The 22,252-nt window shown below is 26.6% G+C and overlaps 1 protein-coding gene across 2 annotated transcripts in view; it reads left to right on the top strand.

Moving 5' to 3' along the window:
- Nucleotides 1-1,808: 1,808 nt before the first annotated feature.
- The window catches only part of LOC100199208 (galactose mutarotase), a 49,909-nt gene continuing 29,465 nt past the window's right edge, over nt 1,809-22,252 (top strand). The window contains exons 1-4 of one of the 2 annotated variants that reach the window (XM_065805603.1): nt 1,809-1,940; nt 6,726-6,874; nt 15,822-15,868; nt 18,346-18,497. In XM_065805603.1, coding sequence (XP_065661675.1) covers nt 6,735-6,874; nt 15,822-15,868; nt 18,346-18,497 — 339 coding nt within the window. In that variant the 5' untranslated portion in view covers nt 1,809-1,940; nt 6,726-6,734. Of the gene's footprint in view, nt 1,941-3,408; nt 3,544-6,725; nt 6,875-15,821; nt 15,869-18,345; nt 18,498-22,252 lie in introns of those variants that run through there. The other variant, XM_065805602.1, reaches the window with a different exon arrangement.

Genomic DNA, 22,252 nt, shown 5'->3' with positions numbered 1-22,252 from the left:
TAAAAAATGTATATATATATATATATATATATATATATATATATATATATATATATATATATATATATATATATATATATATATATATATATATATATGCCTTTTTATTTAATCGCTTTTATTAAAATTTTTATTATCCTATATAAATAACTATATAAATAGTAGTTACAGTTGTTTAAGTTTCTCTAAAACACGCTTAAACGCGTACATGCGTGTTTTGCGAGTGTTTTTAGTATGCAAAAAAAAAAAAATTTCTGCTCTATATTCCCAAAACCCTTATTTTGATGAAAAACATCTATTTAACTCACTCTTATCTAAACGTTTTACTGTGAAACAGTGCAAATATTCGTTGAATGGTTTTATTTTCTATTTTTTTTATCCATTTATTTAACCATAAAGTTGAAATAATTACAAAGTGACAAAGTGATTTATATTTTCACAAAATTAGGTTCGGTGTCACTCATATAGTTAAAAACTAGTCATTGGAGTGACACCTTAATAATATAAATAAAGCAAAAAAAAGTAATACAGATAGCGACGAAAATAAAATTTAACAATATACAAAGAAGAAGAAAAAAACATTAAAAAAAGCAAGATAAACAACACATAAAAGGGCGAAAGTGAATAAACTGACATGATAGATAACGAATGAACCAGATAACACAACGTTTGACGATCAGAAGGATGATAAAAATAATAAAGGAAAAAAAAAAAAAAGGGATATTTTTAAATATTATGATGAGACAAAAAATAAGAAATAATTCAAATGATAGCAACAAACATAAAAAGCAACAATAATAAAAATAATTAGCAACAAGACCACAAAAAAAGTGCACGTCAATATAAACAATACACAAGTATACGCGTCAATATAAACGATGCACAAAATTACACAACAGTATAAACAAAACATAGAAATACACGACAATATAAAGAATACACAAAAACACACAGCATTATAAACAATACACAAAAATACACAATAGTATAAACAATCCATACAACATAAACTAATAAAACTTAAAAAATGTTATTTTTGTATCTTTTATTAACTTGAAGTTTTTTATTTTTGAATTTATCACGAACATTTTTATTCTTTTAACTTTGCGTTTAGTTCTTTTTATTTAATGTTTTTCTTCAATTTTTAATCTTTAATATGTTAATTATTTTCACTTTGTTTTTTTTTATTTTATTTTTCAAATCTTCTATTCTAAACAATTTTTTATTTGTTTTTCTTTTGCTCTTTTATCTATTTTTTACCTTTTCACCATTAAAAAAAAATGCTTCCTCCATTTGCGATGTCATTGCAAAGAGGTTTATTGGTTCACACCTTCCAAACACACACACACATACACACACACACACACACACACACACACACACACACACACACACACACACACACACACCTCTTTTTTATCATTATTAAAAGACTTGGGTATTAAGGCAAGTTAAATAACGGACGTTGTTGAAGCATCCGTATTCGTAAGAGGTGTAAACAATATTATAATATAGAACAAGTGAAAGTGTAGAGAATATTATGTGAGGTGTAAACTATATTATAATACAATATAATAATAAGTAAAACTGAAATAAAATGCAGTTTTACATCGTTTTTTGAAAATATTTTTATTTATTTTTTATTATGAATATAATTTGGTTAAGTTTGATAAAAGAATGCATGAGAAAATCTTTAAAACTGATCAATTTTGTGTTTGCACAACACTTCATCATTATTTGCACATTTTCCTCTTCTACTCATTATTCTCTTTATGATTGACAAGTGCACACGATTCTTTTGGTACAATAATGATGCTATATTTTTTTATACTACTCTATTACTTATAGTAAAATACAAGATCGATGCCAGATTAGGCTGTAATAAAGTTGGTTGTTTATGCTTTATAATAAATAGAAGAAGTTGTTTTGCCAAGCATGCAGTAAGAATTTGATATTAAAGTTTAACTTGTTATAAAAGGACCACATCTATTGTTTATATCGTTATTTAAGACCACATCTACAAATTACCTGCCATACAAGAAATTTCTATTTTTTAACTTGTAAAATACAAGAGCAAATATTTTAACCTGAATGCACTTAGTCAGATGTTTTATAATTCTTTGAATGGTAATAATATTGATTACCTAGAAGCATCAAATGGTACTTTTTGTCTTGTAATGTGATTTCAAAATTTTCTTTTTTTCATACTTTTTGAACAAAAGATCTGCTGCATTTTATCTTTGTATCACTTTTTTTTGTTCTCCTAAAACCATTTTATTATTTCAATAGTTGATTTTTAAAAAGTGATTCAATTGTGAGGGCATAGTTTGTTCTGCAATTGCTGTAATGCACTATGGTTAGTATTTGTGGGAAGAAATTGTTAAAGTGCATTTACTGCAAAGTTTTCTTTTCCAGATCTGCATAAAACATTGATATTATATTCAGATATTCTAAAGCCATCTTATATTTTTTTCACATAATATTTTGAATATTTATCCTAAATTAAACAGTAAAAAAGCAACTTTTTGGTTTGTTAAAATATCAAGTTTTGTAGTGAAAAACAGTAGATGTCTCCATTGGCAACAATTTTTCTTAGCAACCATTGCATCTTGTTCTATGACAGATTAGAGATTTTTTGCTTTTCATAGGCTCTGAATAAGAATGTAATAGGTTATTTTGTCCTAATGTTCCGTTAATTCCAATTTAAGAAGTATTGGTTTTTTGTTTTAAGATGGATATTTGGATACAGTTTGCTAGAAATGCACTAGTTAGTCTTTAAGTTGTTTAGGAGTCAAAATAGCTTTGTATAAAAGAGAAATATTTTTGGTTTTTTAGTCACAAGAATTGTCAAGTTAGCAATGTTATATTGAAGGATATCATTGTTATATTTGCTATATGTTGTTGTGCTCTTTATATGCGTTTTAATCAAGTTTTACCAAAGCAACAACATAAAACCAAAGTACCTAATACTTTGGTTTTATGTTGTTGTTTTGGTTAAACTTGTCACTTAAACGTCTTGAGTCCTTTTTTTCTGCAGATATTTTATGTTAAATTTTGAGTATTACATTGGGCCCTGCCATGTTCTTGACCTCTACACTTAATTTAATTGTGCTTTTGTTATGATTGGAAAATGTTTCATTGTTTCATAATTATCACTTTCGTGAAAAATATTTGTATGATCAAATGGATAATTCTCTTTAAAAATCATCAGAAACAATAATCTAGCTATAAATACATCACTAGTTAATATTTCTCTTTTTGTTTGCAGTTAATAGTTTTATGAAGCATTTTCTTGCTATAGTTTGTAATTTTTTGTGAATTAGGTTACAGTTTTTTTTTTTTTTTAGTTACAGTTTTTTGTTTTTATTAGATTTACAATAATACCATTATATGTTTTTAACCTAGGGATCATAAAATATTCCAGAAAAGTCTTCAAAATAAACTTTCAATGGAAGATTAATCATATAAGAAAATAATCTTACATAAATATTTTCTAAAAGCTGAAGTAACCGATGCAGATAAACATTTTATTTATTTTATGTGGTACTACATTTTTTTCACTTATTGAAAATCTTTGAAATGTATTTACAGATTTGACCATAAACTAAAAATAAATAAATTAAAATGCTACCCCTTGAATGGTTAAGATCAACAAAACTCAAATGTACTCTGTATATCAATTTAAAAAAATAAGTCATTTTGCTATTATTTGTGTTAAAAGGTATATTATTAATAGTGTTGTAAACCCTATTTTGGTTTTGGCTTGTGAAGTTTTTAAACCTTTTTTGGTCTTTTGATGTCAAACTATAGGAATATTGTATATATATATATATATATATATATATATATATATATATATATTATATATATATATATATATATATATATAGATATACATATATATATATATACACATATATATATATATATATACATATATATATATATATATATATATATATATATATATATATATATATATATATATATATATATATATATATATATAGATATACATATATATTTATATACATATACATATATATATATACATATACATATATATATATATATATATATATATATATATATATATATATATATATATATATATATATATATATATATATATATATATATATATATATATATATATATATATATATAGAACCCTTAGATGTTGTCCGAAAGTTTTTTCCATATTTTGTTGACAAAAAGTAAAAATTAAAATGCAAGACCGGAATTTTTTTTTTTTAATGATAGACTGCCTGCCCCAACCAAACCCTCAGTCGATGTAGCAGCACTCCCTTGCGGGTCAGGCTATTTGTCAGTCGATGTAGCAGCACTCCCTTGCGAGTCAGGCTATTTGTCAGTCGATGTAGCAGCACTCCCTTGCGCGTCAGGCTATAAGATAGTCGATGTAGCAACACTCTGCGCATGATTTACAGTAAAAAAAATAAAAATAAAAACATTTTATTAAAAAAAATAAAAATAAAAACATTTTATTAAAAAAAATAAAAATAAAAACATTGTTTATATTGTTAAAAACATTCAGAATGTTTTAAAAACATTCAGAATGTTTTTAAAAACATTCCGGTCAATTTAATTTGCGTTTTTGTGGTTTTTTTATATAACATTTAATTTGCAATTAACTTAATGGTTTTGACTTTTGTCCACCACGGAAATGTTGGACGAAAGTCAAAAGTAATTAAAAGTGACGTATGTGTTGGCGTAAGAATCACTTTTTTCCTTTCGCTCTTCCCAAAGCCAACAAACTATAGATCTATACATATATATATATATATATATATATATATATATATATATATATATATATATATATATATATATATATATATATATATATATATATATATATATATATATATATATATATATATATATATATAGAACCCCCTTAGATGTTGTCCGAAAGTTTTTTCCATATTTTGTTGACAAAAAGTAAAAATTAAAATGCAAGACGGGAATTTTTTTTTTTTAATGATAGACTGCCTGCCCCAACCAAACCCTCAGTCGATGTAGCAGCACTCCCTTGCGGGTCAGGCTATTTGTCAGTCGATGTAGCAGCACTCCCTTGCGAGTAAGGCTATTTGTCAGTCGATGTAGCAGCACTCCCTTGCGAGTCAGGCTATTTGTAAGTCGATGTAGCAGCACTCCCTTGCGAGTCAGGCTATAAGATAGTCGATGTAGCAACACTCCGCGCATGATTTACAGTAAAAAAAATAAAAATAAAAACATTTTATTAAAAAAAATAAAAACAAAAACATTTTATTAAAAAAAATTAAAATAAAAACATTGTTTATATTGTTAAAAACATTCAGAATGTTTTAAAAACATTCAGAATGTTTTAAAAACATTCAGAATGTTTTAAAAACATTCAGAATGTTTTAAAAACATTCAGAATGTTTGAAAAACATTCAGAATGTTTTTAAAAACATTCTGGTCAATTAAATTTGCGTTTTTGTGGTTTTTTTATATAACAATTAATTTGTAATTAAATTAATGGTTTTGACTTTCGCCCAACATGAAAATGTTGGACGAAAGTCAAAAGTAATTAAAAGTGACGTATGTGTTGGCGTAAGAATCACTTTTTTCCTTCCGCTCTTCCCAAAGCCAACAAACTATAGATCTATATATATATATATATATATATATATATATATATATATATATATATATATATATATATATATATATATATATATATATATAATATTCCTATAGTTTGACATCTAAATTTACTATTTGTGGTAAATAATGGCTCTTAAAGACTCTTTGTCTTTAAAAGTGACAAAATAATAAAAACACAAAAACTTAATAGATTAGAATGGTTTTTATTTTGATTTTATTAATAAAAATAAAAATGTTCTGAATGTTTTTATTTTTTTTACTGTTTACATACATCGACTGAAAAATAGGTAGAATATGCAAGGAGTGCTTCATTGACTAACAAATTGATAGAACATATGAGGTGTGTTGCTACATTGACTAACAAATAGGTAGGACATGCGAGGAGTGCTGCTACTTCGACTAAGGGTATATATGTAAATATGCAAAGTCATTATATTTATATATATATATATATATATATATATATATATATATATATATATATATGTATATATATATATATATTTATATATATATATATATATATATATATATATATATATATATATATGTAAATTATGTTAGTGTATTTTACAAATAGAGTGCTCAATGTTTATAAAGAACAGAGCAATAATAAATTAGTAAAAAACACTTATCTAACTTTTTTCTTCAACTTGAAGTTTCATCATTGCTGGATCATCAGGAAGAGTTCCTGAATTCTTCCTGATGATCCATCACCATTGCTGATCTGATGATTGCATTGATGATCCAATGGTGATGGATCATCAGGAAGAGTTCTGAACTCTTCCTGATGATCCAGCAATGGTGAAACTTCAAGTTGAAGAAAAAAGTTAGATAAGTGTTTTTTACTCATATATAAATATATATATATATATATATATATATATATATATATATATATATATATATATATATATATATTAAAGTATAAGGTATATATGTAAAAGTAATCGATACAATGCTCCGCATACTTTTATTTTATTAGTACGATGCTCCACATTATTTATTATTACATAATATTATAATTTTGTAATATTAGTTTATATTGTATTATTTCACATTTTAATTCATAGTTAAAAACAATGGACATAAAAATAGAAAGTTTTGGAACTCTACCAAATGGTGAAGTTGTAAAAAAGTTTGAAATAACAAACAAGAATAACATGAAAGTCTCTCTTATTAACTATGGAGCTGCATTAATAGGTCTCATTTGTCCAGACAAGTAAATTTTTTTCTTAATGATGTGTTTAATGTTTTTTCTTTTTCGTTGATGATGTAATTAATATGTTTTTTTTCTGTAGTGATTTTAATTCAATAAGGTCATTTTATATGAAATGAGTCAAGTTTTTGAAAGTTTTCAAGGTCCTCATTTTATGTAAAAAAAGGTTTCCTTGTAATTTTAACTTAACATATCTAATAACTAAAAGAAATTTAAGACAGGACAATTTCTTGTCTATTCCAAAAATACTTTATTATTAAAGTTGTATAAATAAAAAACTATTTGAAATAAATGTTAAAAAATCAATATGAAGGAAATAAAATACTGTAACTTAAAACATCTTTTTAATTAACCAATAAAATTTATAAGGTATTATATTGTATGGTTTCAGTTTAGGATGTTAAATGTTGGATCTTCTTGACTCAATGCATGGGTTTTGCTTGCGTCTCTGTTTTTATGACTAGGAAACTCATTCTGTTATCTCCTAATGGGGTACAGCTCTAAAACTCAGTTTTATGGTTCTGAGGCTGGCTGTTGGTCAGGTTTTCTGAACTTTGTGGTAGCTCTCAAAGAGGTTGATTCAATCAACAGCTGAAAAATATCAAAGTATTACCGGTGCCATTTTGCGCATTGATGGTGTCCCTGTTTTTACTTTCGGTGTGCATTGCCAAGATCACATTTGGAGCCTTTAGTTATGGCTTAGGGTTTATAAGTAGTAATGAGGCAATTGCTTGGGCTATTAAACAGTGTACTGAGTACTATCTATACTTTGAGTCAAGTTCTTTAACAAATTTAAAAATGAATAAAGTACCAAAAACTTTAAAATACAAAAAACCATATTCATCACCGAATTCTCTAAACCCTATCATTCACTAATATTTGTGGTCTTCGAAGTAACTTTTCTTCTGTTGAGCCTTATCTCTTGCAAAGTTCACTAGACCTACTTGTTCTTTGTGAGACTAATTTGAGTTTGGCTGTCTCATTTTGTGATCTTAGTGTTGATGGTTATCTTCCTTTAATTCGTAAAGACTCCAATCCTCATATGCTTAGCCTGGGCATTTACATAGGTAAGAATTCACCCATTTGTCGTGAAACTAAGTTTGAATCCACAGACTATTCTTTTATGCGCTTTCGTTCAGTACCACTTCACTCTATTGCCATTCTCTTTGTTCTATATCGCTCTCCTTCATCTCAAGACTGCACTCTTTTTGATCATATTTCTGATCATAGCCCTCTCTCTTTTTCCATCAGCCAATATTGTTGTTGTCGGTGACTTTAATGCTCATCACACTGAATGGCTTGGCTCTATTGTCAGTGACTCTGCAGGCTTTAAAGCCCACAACTTTGCCTTTCTCAATCCCTAACTCAAATAGTCAACTTTCTAACTCACTCTCTAGACAACCCGAATCTACTCGACTTATGTCTTGTTTACTGTTGCTTGAAAACATTGTAAAAAGGTTTTGTCTAACGCCAAAGCCCGCTATTCTCAGGTCATGAAATCTCGTATCTCATCTCAAAAATTAGGCTCTCGTGACTTCTGGAGAATCTTTAATAGTATCAATATCAAGGGCAAACCAGTAATTCCACCTCTCTTGTATGGTTCAGACTTTGTCACCTCACCTAAAGATAAAGCTGAATTGTTTGCTAAGAATTTTTCATCAATATCATCTTTTGATTCCACTAGTTGTGTTCTACCTGATATAGCCGTCAAACAGGTTGATCCATTGCTTGACACTCATATCACTCCAGCTTCTCTTTCTCTTTTCTACGAATACTATATTGAGCACTGCTCTAAAGAGCTAGCGTCTCTTGTGCCATCTACTAAAATTCATTCTCGTGTTACTTGTCATTCAATTAAGTATCATCCCTTTTCTGTGAATGTTCCTAAGTGCTCCAAAAATTTTCATTCCTCTAGTTTTTTTCCTCGAACATCAGTTCTTTGGAATTCGCTTCCTTTAATTTGCTTTCCTGACTCATATAATTTGCAATCCTTTAAGTTGTTTGTCAATCGTTATCTTGCTCTGCAATCTTTTCTCTTTCAGTAACTTCCAACTCTAATAATGGTTGCTTGCAGCCTTGTTTTGTAAGCAAAGATGTTTGAAAAAAAATTCGTGAATTAAGATAACAAAATAATACATAATAAATACTAATTGCACAATATTTATACAATAACTTAATTTAATAACTTTTTTTTTTTTTTCTTTGCATAGGCATAAAATAACATAAGATAAGCACATCAACAATTTTATAACAACTTTAAGAATATTTGTTATATTAAGGCAGGGTTGTTTTACATTGTTTTTTGGCTAATTCAGTTGTGTATATTATTCACTATTTTAATTGCTAGAAAAAAGTTGCAAAAAAAATATTTTTTTTTTATGACTTGTTATAAATTATTTAATGAGTAGTGTTATGTAATTGTTAGGATTGTTTAATATTAATTACTACTAAACAAGATTATTTCAAAGGATGTTTTCAAGGATATATTTTTAACTTTGTCTGTTGGTAAAAGCATCATAGTTAAAGCATATCAAATGGTGGTTATGAATATTTTGTTATTACGCAGTAAAAAATAATATCGATAGTTATCAATAAATGATAATTAAACTACTAATTGTAATAATCAGAAATTTTTTTAAAGAGACTTGAACCTTGAAAAACAATTTAATTTTGTTCCCTTGCTATTTGTTTTTGATTTATACTATATATTTAATATTTTTGTTACAGTTATCTTTTTAATTTTAGAACCAATATAATTTAAAATTAAATTATTCAAATCATTTTTTTTAGATTTATTTATATTTTTTTATTTTCTTTTTGCAAACTTTTATAAAGCAATAAAGATATATAAGTAAAATTATTTTTAGGAAACATATTTATTTTATCCTAAAGGATCAGTTTTATTGTGTTAAATAAAAGACACTTGAATTCCTTAATATTCTCATAACTACACCTTTTCAAGATGTAATTGAGAACTTGAAAGTTGTAATTAAGAAATGTAAGATGTAATTAAGAAGATGAAAGTTGTAATTATGAAACGTAAGATGTAATTTAGAACATGAAAGTTGTAATCGAGAAACATAAGATGTAATTTAGAACATGAAAGTTGTAAATAAGAAATCGTGAAATGTAATTGAGAAGATAAAAGTTATAATTGAGAAAAGTATAAAGAATACAAAGTTCTTTGCATTTTGAATTTTGTAGTTTTAATACACTTTGTAACTTAAGGCTGGAAATAATAATATAATATCAATAAAATTTAAAAAGTCATGAAAAAGGCATTTGAGGTTTAGGCGGTAACTGGAAAAATCCTATTGAGTGTCTGTTAAAACTTTCTTTTATTTTAGTTTGTGAAAGATTTAATTAAGATTTTAGATGAATAATAAATTTTTTTTATTTTTATTATTTTTTTTTTTTTGTTATTCACCTCCTCAAGGCCGAGAAGGCCACTACAGATGAGGAGGCTACCTAATAGTGGTTATAACCCTCTCTCAACTCTAAAACTCTGAAACACGAACCTTGAGGAACAAGGCCGCTGCGCGGAGAAACAAGTTGAGCGCGGTACTACCAGGGATGTGGTGGGGATCGAACTCGGAACATCTCGCTTATGAAGCGATTGCTTTACCACTACACCACTACCGCATAAATAAAACACAAATAATTTATTTACATAAAAATTTAAAATTTTAATTTAAACAACGTCATTAAAGATCATTGCAATATTCAGTTAAGCACCAACTTAGATGTCTTCCATATTTAGAATTGTTGCTTAATGCGTGTTCATATGTTGTACAGCGCATATATAATCACCTCCCATTATTGTATTTTTTGCCGCAGTAACAATTCTTTCTAAATACTGCATTCGTTGTTCCATTATCCCAGCACCAAATACAAGCGGAATGCGAATAATATTTTTAATGTTTATTTTTATTTTAGAACAGATAGCTTCCATTGGGTTTAATATTGGGCTGTAAGGTCCAAATCATAATAACTGAGCCGGTAAATTTTCAAACACCCTTTTCTAAACAAGCGTGACATGGAGCATTGTCTGTTACGACAACCAAATCCTCTAAACAATTCCCGAATGTAACCCACTGGTTAAACAAAGCCAACATCCACTCGTTACAAGAATCTGCTTTAAATGATCCTCTGCAAGTTTCCATCATGGTGACATTTGTTGTTGATATAGCTGCAATCAAATGTATGTTTGCACCTTTTTAAGAAGTTATTTTCATTATTGCTCTTTTCCCCTGTTTGGCAAATCCTTGGGTTTTTCTACAAAAAAGATTAAAATTTGTTTCATCCAACCAAATTATCTGATGACCTGATGTGTTCATTAATGTTTCTAAAATATTCAGCTCTTTTTTGCTTGTTTTCATTACTATTCATTGCAGTAGGCTCCTTGTGCACTTTTTTAAATGAAAATAGTCTGCCTTCGAGGTAATTGGTAATTGTGGTTGTGCTGACGCTAATATTAAATTGTCTTAATATCCTTGTTTTAATGACCACCAATGTCAACTGACAGTCACTTTCAATCCATGTTAGTGTTTCTTCCATTTGATCATCGGTTAATTTTTTGTGGTTTAAAACCACCTCTTCCAATAAAATTTAAATTTCTGCTGCAGACCCAATTCTATGCTGTCTTATATTTGACACCTAAAGTTTGCGCCAGAGTCACCTAATTGTCATTTCGCTCAACACATTTAATTACTCTTCTCCTTATTTGATGAAGATAAAACATAATGTTTTCTTTCAACTTGTTCAGTTGTATGTATTTCATGTCTAAAAATTGGAAAAGGTGGTTCTGGTTGTTCCAGATGTGGTTGTAAACGAGTTTGGTGAAATAAATGCTTGGTCGGATTCAATTTAATAACAGACTTTCTATTCATAGTGTATTAACAAATAACACAACGATCTTTCAATTCCATTACGGTATTACTGTATTGCTGGTGCATACAAATTCTAAATTTGATATTATTAACTTATTAAAATGCATGTCTAAGAAGATCTATTATAATGACCTTTAAGCTTACATTGAATTCGCAATTACAAATAATGTATTCTCATTTACATATTGCGATTTCTTATTTACATGTTGGGTTTCTTAATTTCATATTGCAACTTCTAAATGACAGGTTGTATTTCTCAATTACTTTTCTGAATTACAACTTTCAAGCTCTCAATTACATCTTGCAAATGTGTAGAACTATCTCTAATTTTAAATTTTTTTCAAAACTGTTAGATCAGTAATAAGGAATACTCGGGGAAAAAAATTTAACCTAAAGTCTACAGCAGTATAAAATAATTAAAGATAAATTATTTTTGTTTTGTATTTGTGTTTGTTAATCTGCTTTTCAGTATGTTAGTGTATTTTCCCGTTTGTTATCCTGTTTGATCCACTCATTCTTCTTACAACTCATTAATAAAGAGTTTACTTCAACTTTATGCTATGCAGTTAGTACAATGGTTGGAAGTTTAAGTACGAAACATTAAAATTTGCAACTAAGGGGTTTTCTATAAAGTATGTACGCAGGAATGGGGGAAGGAAGACCTAAAAATGTAGATGGGCATTTCCATTCCAGTGAGTCAAAAAAAAAAGAATTTAAAAATGATTATTTTTTCAATTTGGAAGATGGAATTCAAAAGAAGATGATATTTTGATATTTTTTTTATCCAAAAAAGATATTTTGTTTATCCAAAAAAGATATTTTGTTTATCCAAAAGAAAAGTTATACAAAAGTTGTACACATAATGCGACAATGAAAAGGAGGAAGTGCGTCAAAAAGATTGCAAAAGAGAGAAGGGAGTGCGAGAGGTAAACCAATCTACATCTGATATTGAACAGTCCTTTTTATCTTCACAGAGTTTTGGATAAGCAAAAATCAATTTAAAAAATTAATTCAGCATTACTTGCCAATTCAAACTAAAGAAAACACCTTTTGAAAGAAGTTTGTACACATGAAAACACAATACTTCTTGATATTTAAAAATGAGGCCCTGACTACGTCAATTTGGACAATGTTAATTGCAAAGTTTTTGATTTTTATTTGCGAGAAGATAGCAGTAGAATTGCTCCAGGCCACAAAGATGTTGCTATGAGTAAGAAAACAAAAGAGAAGGTATGACACCACGTTTATATGTAGAAATCACATTTTATTTAATAAGGTTTTCAGTTTTTGTAAAAAAAATTTTGTTTTCTTTCAGAAACAAATTTGTTACACGCTGATGAGCATAGGAGAAGCATATTCAATTTTTAAAAGTAAACATTTTAATTTAAAAGTGGGGAAATCTAAGTTTTACGATCTGTAGTCATTTTATGTCAAGCTGGTAAATGATCTTCCCCATGATGTTTGACTTTGCATATGCCATAAAAATTTTAGGTTATTAACAAATGCCCTTCAAAAAAAATTTAGTATAATGTCAGACATTGTTGACCTATCTGTGTGTAATCAAAACAGTCATCTTGCATGTTTATGGAGTGTAAAGCAAACTGTGGGTACAAAGTTTAATAAAAATATTTCTAATGTAATTGGCTCATTTGGTGATGATTCAAACAAACCGCTCTTTGCTTTCGACCAATGATCCTCAGAAAATGTGTAGAAAATCGAACAACCACTAACATCGTTAGAGGGGTACATATTGTTGTGTCAGCAATTGCCAGATTATATATGTCATGTGTATATAAAGCAACAACAAAGTGCATATTTTCGTTTATGTCACCAAATGTATCAGAAAATGAATTGATTATACAAGTAAGTAAAATTGTAATTTCATTTTTAGTACGATAACAAAATTTAATAATTTTGTATTAAACTTTTTTTTATATTTATAAACTAACTATTCATCCATATTTTTAATTCTTCTAAAATCAGATGAATTTCAGTGAAAATTATACCATAATGGAGCAGAGTGAAGTTCAATCTGCTAACTGGGTTCATCAGCAACTAACAGTATTTGCTGCTGCAATTTGGAGTAAGAGCAATACACATTCCTATGTCATCATCAAATAATTATTAAGTTGTTATCAAAATAATTTTAAATTATTCTTTTTTATAGATGGTCCTTCATCATAATTCAAAAATTCATGTTATGACACCCATGAATAATTTGTACAAATTGTCATCTGCTCTTGTTGAGATTCGTTAATCATTTTTTGCAACATCACACGGAAAGGGGCAGTTGATGGCATAGGTGGAGAAATAAAAAGAATGGTTTGGGCCACAGTAAAATCTGGAAAACGATATTTTCGCAATTTGGAAGATTTTGTGAGCATTGCAAGTGAACAAAGTACCAAAATTAATGTTAGTCATTATTTAGAGAAAAAACCTAAAAATGAAAGTTGTAGATATGAAACTTTTGGTTATTAAATTTTCATTATTTTAGATTACAAATGAGTGTATTACCTCAAACCAAAGTGAGATCAATGAGGCGCTTCTCAAATATAAGTTTAAAGTCAAGGGTATTTGTTGCAACCACTCTTTTCTTTTTAATGTTGATGGTGCTTTTATAACAATTTGTAACCAATCAGAAATGGTAAAAATTGTTAAGAAACCATCTTCTTCATTATTGGTAAATGCCTTGCCGAAGTATTAGAAATTGTAGATAATATGGCACATATTAAATTTCTAAAAGAACAAAATGAACTCATTTTTATATATAAATCTGTGATGACTTCTCCTGGCATGACTTGTGTGAGTTAAAACTGTTAATACTGCAACCACACTCTGATAACTGTGGACACATTATTGAGCTGAAGTATTAACTAAATAGTATAACTAAACTTAATGTAAACAATTTGATATTATAGTTTTCTTATCTTTAATATAATATATTAACTATATAATCATTATTTTTCTTTAATATACTACATAGAAATATTGTTTTTTAATTAAATTTTCATTTAATATAATTAGTATTGATATATATGTTATTTATAATAGTCATAATCTATTTGTTTCCAAAAATACAATCCAAAAATGACAAATATTTGCATGTTCTGTTCTTTATTTATTTTTTTGTCAGTGTGTGATTTTGGTTTAAACTGCTATTTTGGAGCAAAGATATATCTTAGAATGCTGTAAGTTTGTAATAATCTTTAAGAAAGATTGTATAATTACCTATTAAAAACAAAACATCCGTCACTGATACATTTTCAGAGAAAAAAGAGTTCATTTATTAATTTTTTTTTTCTTTTTCTCTATTTTGTGCTTGACTCCATTAAAAAATTAATTTATTCTATAATGAATCGATTCATAGCTACCATACTTTGTATAGGAAATATATACATAGGTGTCACTTAAATAAAAGTCAGAGATTACAAAGTGCATTATTTTCCAAAAAATTAATGCAACAGATGCAATGTTCTGTGCATGATTTTTTGGAAATGCCCACATGATGTGTAAAAGGGAGAAAGGTGTTAAAGATAGTGAGTATGTATGTGGTTTAACTATCCTTTGTTCTTTATCTCTCCTAAAACTTAATTGCTTTTTTTTTGTAAAAACATAACTTCACGAGTTTAATGGGGCTTTTAAAGTATACAGTTGCATAGAAGGGGGTCCTAAATCAGTGGTTTTACTGCGTACGTACTTTATAGATGTTCCCTAATGTCTGTAATTAATAAAATCTTGGTTTTTAAAATATATGCACTTGTACTTTTTAGTTTATTTTTTTACAAGAGTTTTTTTCAAAGGATTTTGTGAAGTTTCTTTTTACAGAATTAGGACATTTTTGAAGGACTGGCAAGGTTTTTTAAACAAAATTATTTGGGTTTTTTTTTACAGTGTTAGCAAGGTTTTTTAACTTGGTTTCTAAAGTATTTTAAAGTTTGGTTTTCCCGACTAGGGTCTTTTATATTATGCAAATGATAATTTTTTTTTTTTTTTTTTTTTTAATGTAAAATGTTATATTTCTTAAAATATTTTCTTTTTTTCCGCATATTTTTATTTCTAAGGTTTGGGAAGTTTGATGATATTTTACTTGGATTCGATGATTTGGAAGGTTGTTTAATTTGATTTCTTTATATTTTATTTATTGAAGCATAAAGATAAAACTTTATGATTAATTGTCATGAGATAAATTTTATATTTTTTGTTTTAATTAATTTGTTCGCAAAAATAAAAAAGACACAAAAAGATGACATAGCTGACATCTTTTTATGTAGAAGAAATATATAGTAATGGCTTTTTATTATATTTGTAAAGATACACACGAAAGATAACTTCAGAGATAACAAATACTAATAAATCATATACTTAAGATAAAGAATGTTTAGCTTAAATATATGATATATTTAAGTTAAAAGATCTTGTGAAATATTCTCTAAAGTTATTTTTGTTATCATTTGTTGCATCTAAATTCTGCTGAGTCTCCCAAACTTAGATGTCTGACTAAAAAAACTGTTCAGAATTTTTGTACAATAAAATAAAATTTAAAAATTATTGCTATTAGTACTACTATAAATAACTACATAACAGTTTATCCTAGAGTGATGTTTTCTGTTGTCCTTCGTGGTACAAGTAGAAACAGAAAATTAAATTTATTAATGCAACTTTAAATGTTCAAAATAAACATTGGTAAAATGATAAAGTGGATTAATTATGAACGGTTTGATCATGGACTAATTTAAATGTTTTCCTAACAAATATTTATAATATATGTTTGGGAATTTAGGAAACTACATTTATATTATTTTTGGGAATATAGTTTCTTGAAAACTTTATACAAGTTAGAGCATTTTTATACAACCATATACCCTTCCTAATGTTAACTTGTTTTGTATATCAGAGTTTTTGTTTGTGTGATTACCATCCAAAGTTTGCAAGCTTTTTCTATATCTACTCACAATAAAATTAGGGGTTATCTGTTTTATTAGATTTTTTTATTCTGAGGTAAGTTCCCTTTACCATAACTAAAGAGCCTCATATGCCCTAGTATGCAATGTTTAATGTCATGATCAGAACAAATGTATTTTCATTTAAGATAGATAAGAACATTGTTAAGATAGATAATAAATTATTAAGATAGATAAGAACATTATAAAGATAGATGAGAACATTATTAAGATAGATGAGAACATTATTAAGATAGATAAGAACATTATTAAGATAGATGAGAACATTATTAAGATAGATAAGAACATTATTAAGATAGATGAGAACATTATTAAGATAGATGAGAACATTATTAAGATAGATAAGAATATTATTAAGATAGATAAGAACATTATTAAGATAGATAAGAACATTATTAAGATAGATAAGAACATTATTAAGATAGATAAGAACATTATTAAGATAGATAAAAACATTATTAAGATAGATAAAAACATTATTAAGATAGATAAGAACATTATTAAGATAGATAAGAACATTATTAAGATAGATAAGAACATTATTAAGATAGATAAGAACATTATTAAGATAGATAAGAACATTATTAAGATAGATAAAAACATTATTAAGATAGATAAAAACATTATTAAGATAGATAAGAATAATAATGTTAACAACAATTTTCAAACAACTTTAAATATTGTGAAAAATAGTATATATATAAATAGTAAATTGTTTGAAAGCTTTTATATCTTGCACATAAATAAAAGTACAACTAAATACATTTGCACAAAATAACATTGTACAAAATAACAACATAATTCACCTAATATCACACCATCTAATTGATGTGCAATTGTATCAGTTTTAGGTACTATATTCCATATAACTGTACAGTACTTGATAATAATTATTAGTAAAAATTACTCTAATACCTTATGTTAGTTAGTATTTGTGTGCAGTCATGGTGCAGTGGTAAGAGTTCTGGCTTAGAACCAAGAGATCTGAGGTTTGATTCCATTTCTAGACCAATAAGTGTCTTTTGTAAGAAAAGAGGTGTGAACTTTTAGTTTAGAATTAAATGATCTTTCACTGTGCTCTGTGATAAGATCATAAAGACTTCGGAAAGCACCTTAATAACTACACACAATATTAAAATTTAAATTCAAGGTTTAAGAATACATAAAATTTTATGCATAATAATTACTTACAGTTAGTTTATTAATATAATTTTGATAATTTGAAAAAAATTATTGTTGATTATGTAATTATAATTATAAATATAATTAAATTAAACACATTCTTTTTGGTAAATTATTAAGAAGTTTTAATATGAAATAATATATAATAATATAATATATAAAATGATCATGTGATAATATGTTCATGCAGAAATATCATGACTATATAAACATATATTAGTAAATAGTTTTGCTTTTGTTGTTTATAAGTTGTTGTTTTTTTCTTTTTTGTTTTTGCCTTATTTACAATTATTTTGGATCCACAACTACTTTTTTAAAGGTTATCTGAACTAAAATTATTTTATTTATAAAAGTTTTTTTCAACATATTTAAATTTTAGATCTACAGTTGATTGCATTGCAAACATTTTTTGTATTTTTTTTTTTTGTAAATTTTTTCAAAGGTTATCTCAACTACAATTATTTTGGATCTACAATTGGTCGTTTTGCAAACCGTATATGCAACGGCAGATTCAAAATTGATGGAAATGAGTATCAGTTAGCTCAAAATAGAGATGAAAATCATCTTCATGGTGGATATGTAGGATTTGATAAGGTTAAAAAGACTTTTGTTTTTATATTGAGACCCAGTGTTGAAAATTTTTTTTAGCTTTAAGCGCACATTACATCCATAGTAACATAGTATCTACATATAATAGAGATTTATTATTGCATAAAAAAAGTTTTTTTACTATAATAAATCTCTTATTTCTTTCTAAAAATTGAAAGACACACTTTAAATAATTTAGAAAATGAAAATTATTAGGGAATTCTGACCTAATATAACTGTAATGGATATATATATATATATATATATATATATATATATATATATATATACACACATATATATACACACACATATATATACATATATACATACATATATATATATATATATATATATATATATATATATATATATATATATATATATATATATATTGATTTTAATTAAAAAGGCAGCGTATAACTATTTTTAAAATATATTTTAGATATAATAATATATTAACGATATTTCGCTGACCTATTGTGGTCAGCATCATCAGGTAATGAAAAAAATGTTACAAAACAACATAAAACCAACTGTTTAAAAAAGAAGACATTAAAAAGCGTAAAATATAAAAACCAATCAAATAATATAATAGTGACGTCAGTTAAATTTTTGTCAAAATTGGTCTCCAAGTTTTTGTTTTCACATTATCCCTGTCATCTCCATTTAGAACAGTTTGCCCACTACCTATCTCATGTCGAATTCTTGCTTTATTTATCTCCAGGGATTCTCTAACTTATCCTGTATTCTGGAATTACTGGTTTTAGGATTCAGCCAATCAAAAGTACCATGGCATGTTCTAGAATGTTCTGTGGCTCCTGAACTCGACCATTTTTGATTTTTATAGGCTCTTTGGTGTTCCGCACTTCTTGAAATGATTTTCCTTTTGGTCTCGCCAATATATATACTTTTTGCAGAGTTTGGCTTTATTTGAACTAATGTTCAAATAAAACCAAACTCTAAAGTATAACAAGAAATGACTTTTCAAATGTATATCTTGTTAGGTCATGAATGAGGTGAAGTTATATATAAGTTTCAAAAATAATAATCATTTTATAAAAAAAATAATTATTTTAGATTTTACTGAATACAACTGAAAATTTTAACTAAAAATGAAAAGAGTGATCTTTTACATGATTTTTCGATTATTATTTTTTTGATGATGTTTTTCAAGGGTCTTGAGGTACCCCTAAAATACTTTTTGTTCAAAAAGTTTTTAAATTTAGTGTTATTTTATCATCTAGAACACATTAAGGTGCATGCTGCAGATTTTTTTTTAAAGATTATTTTTTAAACCACCCTTATATATACAAACACTCACATGGACACACACGCAAATTGAGTTTTGCATATTTTGATTAACATTTGGTGAGTAAAAAAAGGCTGACTTAAACCTATATGGTTTTTTCAGAAAAAGTAAATAAAAAATAGTTAAAAAAATAGTTACTGCCCCAACCCAAACCCTTAGTTGATGTAGCAGCAATCTCTTACATGTTTTCCCTAGATAATCAATGTATATACTTAAGCCCTCACAGCACCTTATCTCAGTATGATGGCTAATTGCTTAGCTAAGTGCCCAATACATTTTTGTGTCTAAGATATATATATATATATATATATATATATATATATATATATATATATATATATATATATATATATATGTATACAGTGTTGCGATAAAACCAAAAATCATAGGTTTTTTGAAAAAAACCATGGTTTTTTGGTTTAAATTAGGTTTTTATTAAAAAATGCCGTATTTAGTTATCCTTTTAAATTAAAGAAAAGCATAATGAATTTTATTTGAGTAAACTGTATTCTTTATCAATATTACTGTTATATTTCATCAAAATTATTTAATACATCATTGTTTAATGTTCTATATATAAATACAAGCTTTGCTGCTTTTTTTACCCCCAATTGGTTTCTTAACTTAGAATGAACAAGACCAAAAGTTGAAAAATTATTTCGATTTCAGCACTAGAAGCTGGCGCATTTAATAAACCTTCAATATCCATTATGTTACAATCCACAATTTATAGAGATTTCCACCATTCTATTGGTGATACATTTTTTAAAACAGATTCACTATACAAATAGCTTTTATTGAGTGGAGCAGGTTTGGCTTTTAATTTGAATATTATTGGTAACAAATTCTTGAACTCTTTATCTGCAAAATTCATGACAGCTTCATTTTCATTTTCAGAAAGATTAGATCCAAAATATCTAGGATCGAGTGTGTTTGCCAGGAAATGAGCATCATTGACAGTCTGAAGGTATCTAGATTCAATATTTTTTTTTTTTCGTTTGATAGAAATGATAAACTGTTCATCAAATCTTTAAAAATTTCAACAGTGTCGCTTATTTTTGTTTGATCTCTTGGCAACTTATCTAGAGCTACTGCAATTGGTTTTAATATTTTTAATAAATCTTCTGTGTTTTGCTTTATTTGTATTTCACTTACTTTTTTTACCAATCATGGGATCCAAGTCTTTATTTTTTTTTCAATCATTGAGAAAATGATGCTCCAGTTATTGACATATTTTTCCAGTGAATCACAAACAGAATTCCAGCGAATTTCAGTAGGAAGTGGCAATTTTGTTCCTCTGCTTAATTTATAAATTGCTCCATCTTGATGATTATTTGTATATATTTTATTATTTGTGTAACATGCTCGCTCACATTTTAGATAATCACAGTTATGATAATATCTCTTTCAGATGACAGTACTTGTCTCGTTGATTTTATATTAGCTGCATTGTCAGTCACAAAGCTTTTTACTGTGCATCCAAATTTATGTCCTACAGAATCTACTGTGTATCCTGGATGAAGCATATTGATAAGTTTTTTAAATTCTTTGTGTTCAACTGTTCTGAAGCTAGAGTTTGTACTGTATATAAATCTACCAAGTTGCAGATCAAATAAATCTTTCTCTTTGAGGCTTGTTTGTGTGAAAAACTTTTCAATTTTTAAATATTTATCAGCTGATGTTGAATTGGACTGAAACCTTTTCATTTGTTGTTTTGATGTTGATGGTGAGTTACCTTTAAAATGAAATTGCAGTTTATTGAATTATTCTAAGTTAATATGTCTATACGTGATAGTAATTTAAATATATATGTTTCATGCCTTGTTACGAGATTTCACTGCGTAGCGAAAACGCGTAACGCATTTCTAAGTAACTCAACTCAGAAAATATATTTTGCATCGTTAGAAGTTATATTGCGTCAGTAGCCTCTTTTTAAGTACCGCATTGTAATTAAAGTTATTTTATTACCGCGTTAAAAATCATACAGTTTGTTTTTTTCTCACTATAACAAAAGTTACAAATAAAATCTAAGTTCTTATTAAAAAAATCATATTTATTATTTTTTTCAAATATGAACTAAATTTTATTTTGAAAAAAATATTTTTTTCATGAAACGTAAAATGTTTGTTTATTTTCTTATGATTTTACATTTGGTTTTTGGTTATTTTATTAACTGTTAATAATTTTTTTCTTATTTAATTTGTGAACTCTTTTTAATAATGTTTTTAAACAATAGAGTTTTTTTTTGTTATTTATCAGTTACCGATAACATATTCGTGATCATAATTTATTTTCATAAATTAAATGAACGTCATTAAAACTTTACGTTATTGAATTAACAATAAACAAAATATCTTATTAATAAAATATTTACATCAAAATAAATCGTGCATTATTTAAACTATTATGACTAAAAATAATTTTTATATTTAAAAGGAATTTATATATT

This window comes from Hydra vulgaris, chromosome 09 (genome assembly GCF_038396675.1).
Source record: "Hydra vulgaris chromosome 09, alternate assembly HydraT2T_AEP".
Lineage (NCBI taxonomy): Eukaryota > Metazoa > Cnidaria > Hydrozoa > Anthoathecata > Hydridae > Hydra > Hydra vulgaris.
Note: the sequence above shows the minus strand (reverse complement) of the source record. Positions and strands in the feature narration are given on the sequence as shown.